The sequence below is a fragment of the Lepidothrix coronata genome, unplaced genomic scaffold (genome assembly GCF_001604755.1).
Source record: "Lepidothrix coronata isolate B3197 unplaced genomic scaffold, Lepidothrix_coronata-1.0 Scaffold1720, whole genome shotgun sequence".
Classification (NCBI taxonomy): Eukaryota; Metazoa; Chordata; class Aves; order Passeriformes; family Pipridae; genus Lepidothrix; species Lepidothrix coronata.
The window spans coordinates 1-3624 of NW_016691900.1; the positions used below are offsets into that span (position 1 = coordinate 1).

The 3624-nt window shown below is 59.2% G+C and overlaps 1 protein-coding gene across 1 annotated transcript; it reads left to right on the plus strand.

Annotated features, from left to right (window-relative positions):
- Positions 1-290: 290 nt before the first annotated feature.
- LOC108510634 (matrix metalloproteinase-28-like) lies at positions 291-3439 on the plus strand (the record flags this gene model as incomplete). The annotated part of the gene is made up of 3 exons (XM_017840298.1): positions 291-454; positions 2586-2807; positions 3163-3439. Coding segments are annotated over 3 exons (663 nt in total), but the record flags the coding sequence as incomplete, so codon positions are not given.
- Positions 3440-3624: the final 185 nt, after the last annotated feature.

Consider the following 3624-nt stretch of genomic DNA (forward strand, 5'->3'; position numbering starts at 1 on the left):
CTCTGGGAACATCCCAGGCCTGACCCCGTGCAAAGTCAAGTGCAAAGTCAAACACAAAGTCAAATAAATAGGGTTAAAAACTAGAAAAGGCACTTGCTTATGCACTGCTAGGAGATGACTTACAAGTCGGCTGTGGTTCTTATTTTATCACCTAAGTGAAGTCCTGGTGGCGGGGCGTGAGGCTTGCTGGGTGAAAACCCTGGCTCAGGCCAAATCCCCGGCACGAACATCACTGAAACCCCCCGTGGAGGGTCTGGATGTGGGTGCTGATGTCTCCCTTCCCTTTCCAGGGATTTCCAGCGGGTGACCCACCTCCCGCTCAGCGGGGTGCTGGATGCCCCCACGCTCCATCAGATGGCTCAGCCGCGGTGTGGCACCGATGACGGGGAGAGCAGAGCTGTTGGGACACGCCGGGCATCGGCCGCCCGGCGCCGCCGGCGCACGGCACAGCACGGTGAGCACCGACCCCTGTGGTGTCTGGGTGCTGGGCTGCTGGAATGCTGCAAGTCCAGCTCTCCCATCCCGGGCTCTGTGGGATGCTGCTGTGGGTGGGAGGTGCGGCCCTGGCTGCACCACATCCACCCCAGGGTCCACTTGGGCTTTGCATCACTTTATTTTTAGACCTCTTTATTTTCGGTTGTTCTGTGTGTCTTGATGTCAGCGGTGATTAGAGGTGCAACTCCCACTCGTGGGGAAATTTGGCTCTCCGGGGTCATTTTACTGCTGTTGAGGGAGCCAGGACATCTCCCAAGGAGCGATCAGGTCACTGTGGCCCTGGATAATGCCTGTGATGCCATGATCTGGAGGGCAGGAGCTGGCAAACAGTGAAGTTATCTCTAGGTTTTGCTGAGCTTTGGGAATTCTAACGTGTGTTAATCACCCAGCAGTAACCACGAAACCTGCCAGCACTGGGTTGCTTGACCCAGGGAGTCATTTCAGCCATGTTAAGGGGTTTAGCTCTGCCCCAAGCATCCTTCTGTGCTCCTGTGTGTCCAGGATTGGGCCTCTTGTCCCTCATGAGCTCCCTCCTGGGCTTGTGGATGAGTAATTGGATTCCTAGAGAGCAAGAGGGCCGGGGCCAGCTGCGCTTAGGACATGGGAAAAATGAAGGCAAGATTAAGAAAGAGCTCTGTGCCGTGTCAGGCTGTCTCTGCATCTGGCAGGGCTGGCGGTGTACAGCCCCAGGAGAGCTCCCTCATCCTCCTCCAGCCTCTGGCTTTCCTTCCAAAGCCCTGACATGCAGTCTGGCCCTTGCAGGAGGCATCCCAAGCCCAGGACAGGCGGGTAGTGAGGCAGAGAGGGAAGGGCCAAATGCCAGACCATCCTCTTCCCAAGAGCTGGCCACATGTGGCTCACCCAGCCTTGCCTGCTAGTGCCATCCATCCTCCTCTGATAGTAGATGCCCTGCTCCCGTGGAGGGAAGGATGGGATGCCAGGGCTTTGTTTTAGGGCTGCAGCCATCCATGCAGGTTTTAGCCTTTGCCACACAGGTTATGTCCTGGTGGAAGTGCATCCATGTCCCTTTGGAGCTGGGGGCTGTCATCGCACTGTCAAGCAATGGGAACTGATTCTGCCCCCAGGAGTGTGACCAGCTGGCCCTGAGTCTCCCCTGCCATGGGCTCCTCAGAAATGGGGGAGAAGGAGGCAGAGCTGGGGTTGGATGTCTGCCAGGTCTAAGCTCTTGGCTCAGACCCGGAGCAGCGAGCCCCGGCGTGCTGCCGGCTCCGTTCCCCCTGTTTTCCCGCACATCTGGAGCAGATGCAGACACTGGAGGTCTGTCACCGCTCCCACGCCTCAGCACTGGCTCTGGCACCTGCATCTCCCCAGGGCCCCACGGCTTTTTTCCTGCTCCTGGCCAGATGCACCCTGCCAGATGTAATCCCAGGGCCCTGGGGTCCCCACAGCTGCCAAGGGGTGCTGGAGGAGGAGTAGGAGGCTGTGATGCTGCTCAGCAGCTGCAGGAACACACATCTTTGCACTCCTGTGTGGTAGGAGGAGAGTTGGGAGCTAAGGGGGGGTCACACAAGCTTGTCCCCTTCTTCATTGTCCTGGTGGCATCAGGGCTCTGCCTCCCCTGAAAGCTTTTAAGGAAGCCTTGGGCAGTAATCTGTTGTGCCCCCAAGGTGCTGCCAAGACCCCTTCCCATTCCTTTGCCTAACTTGTTTCCAGAGCTAGCTTTGCTTTCTCTCCCTGAAATCCAGCCCTTGGGCTGCATCTTCTGGACATGGAGCTGGCATCAGGCAGGAGGCCTTCCAGCAGGGCCCCATGCTGGATTTGGCTCTGGAGAGTTTACTGAGGCAAGGGTGGGGTTCAAACTGGGTGCCCCAGCTTCTCCTCTCCTCAAAGACGTTTTGGCCCCTCTCCTGGGATTTGGTTGCAGCTCCAGCCTTGGCAATCTCTGGGTGGGCTCTGGTGGGATTTCATGGTGGTGCAGAGTGCCAGGGTTGCTGGTGGCACTGAGCTGACTTTCAGCTTCGCTTTGGGAAAGCCGTGGCACTTCCCAGCGTTGGGAAGCTTTCCTCCGCTCCTGGGTGGGAGAACGAGTCCAAGTGCCCATCGTCACGCTGAGCTTGCCCCCGCTGCAGGTGGGAGGTGGTACAAGAGGCACCTGACGTACCGGGTGGTGAACTGGCCGCCGTACCTGCCGCAGCACGAGGTGCGCCTGGCCGTGAGAGCCGCCTTCGAGCTCTGGAGCAACGTGTCCTCCCTGGTGTTTTGGGAGGTGCAGGACGGCCCCGCTGACATCCGCCTGACCTTCTTCCACGGGGACCACAACGATGGACTCAACAACGCCTTCGATGGGCCAGGTGCTGGTCGCTTCCCCCTCGTAAGCTGCTCTTTTACAACGTGGGCTCTTCCCCGGCAGGGAGGAGGGCTGGGGGTGAGGGAGGCAGGGCTCTGCTCCAGCAGCGCCTCTTAGCCCAGTTTGCACCAGTTTGCTGTCTGATTTGAGGTCCTCCCTCCCAACTCTGCAGCTGAGGTCTGCCAGTGAGGTGGCTGAGATATTCCTTGTAGGATATTCCTTATTGCTGGTGGCCTTTAAGGAGCCCTCCCCATTTGACAGCACCCTCCAAACCAGAGCTGAAAGTGATGCCCATTTAGGCAAACCAGAGCTGCATGTGCCCCCTACCCCGTGGTCCCTGATGTCTCTCGTGTCCCCAGGAGGTGCCCTGGCCCACGCCTTCTTCCCCCGGCGTGGGGAAGCCCACTTTGACAGCGCCGAGCGCTGGTCCCTGCACAGCGGCAAAGGGCGCAACCTCTTCATCGTGGTGGCTCACGAGGTCGGGCACACGCTGGGGCTGGAGCACTCCCCCGTCAAGAGCGCCCTGATGTCTCCCTACTACAAGAAGCTCAGCAAGGATTTTGTCCTCAGCTGGGATGACATCTTGGCCGTCCAGAACTTGTACGGTGAGCCTGGCTTCCCTGAGCGTCCCTCGGGGTGGGTCCCACCCCTGCGTGGCTGGGGAGGAAGATGTGGGAGGACATGTGGGGTGGGCACCAGCTCCTCCAGGGCGGGGAAGGTTGGACTTGCTGCCTGCTTGTCTGCAAGCAGGGAAATGCTGGTGCGTGTTTTTTGGGGTACCAAGGGGTCTTTGCCACCACCACATAGAGGGGGACAGGAAC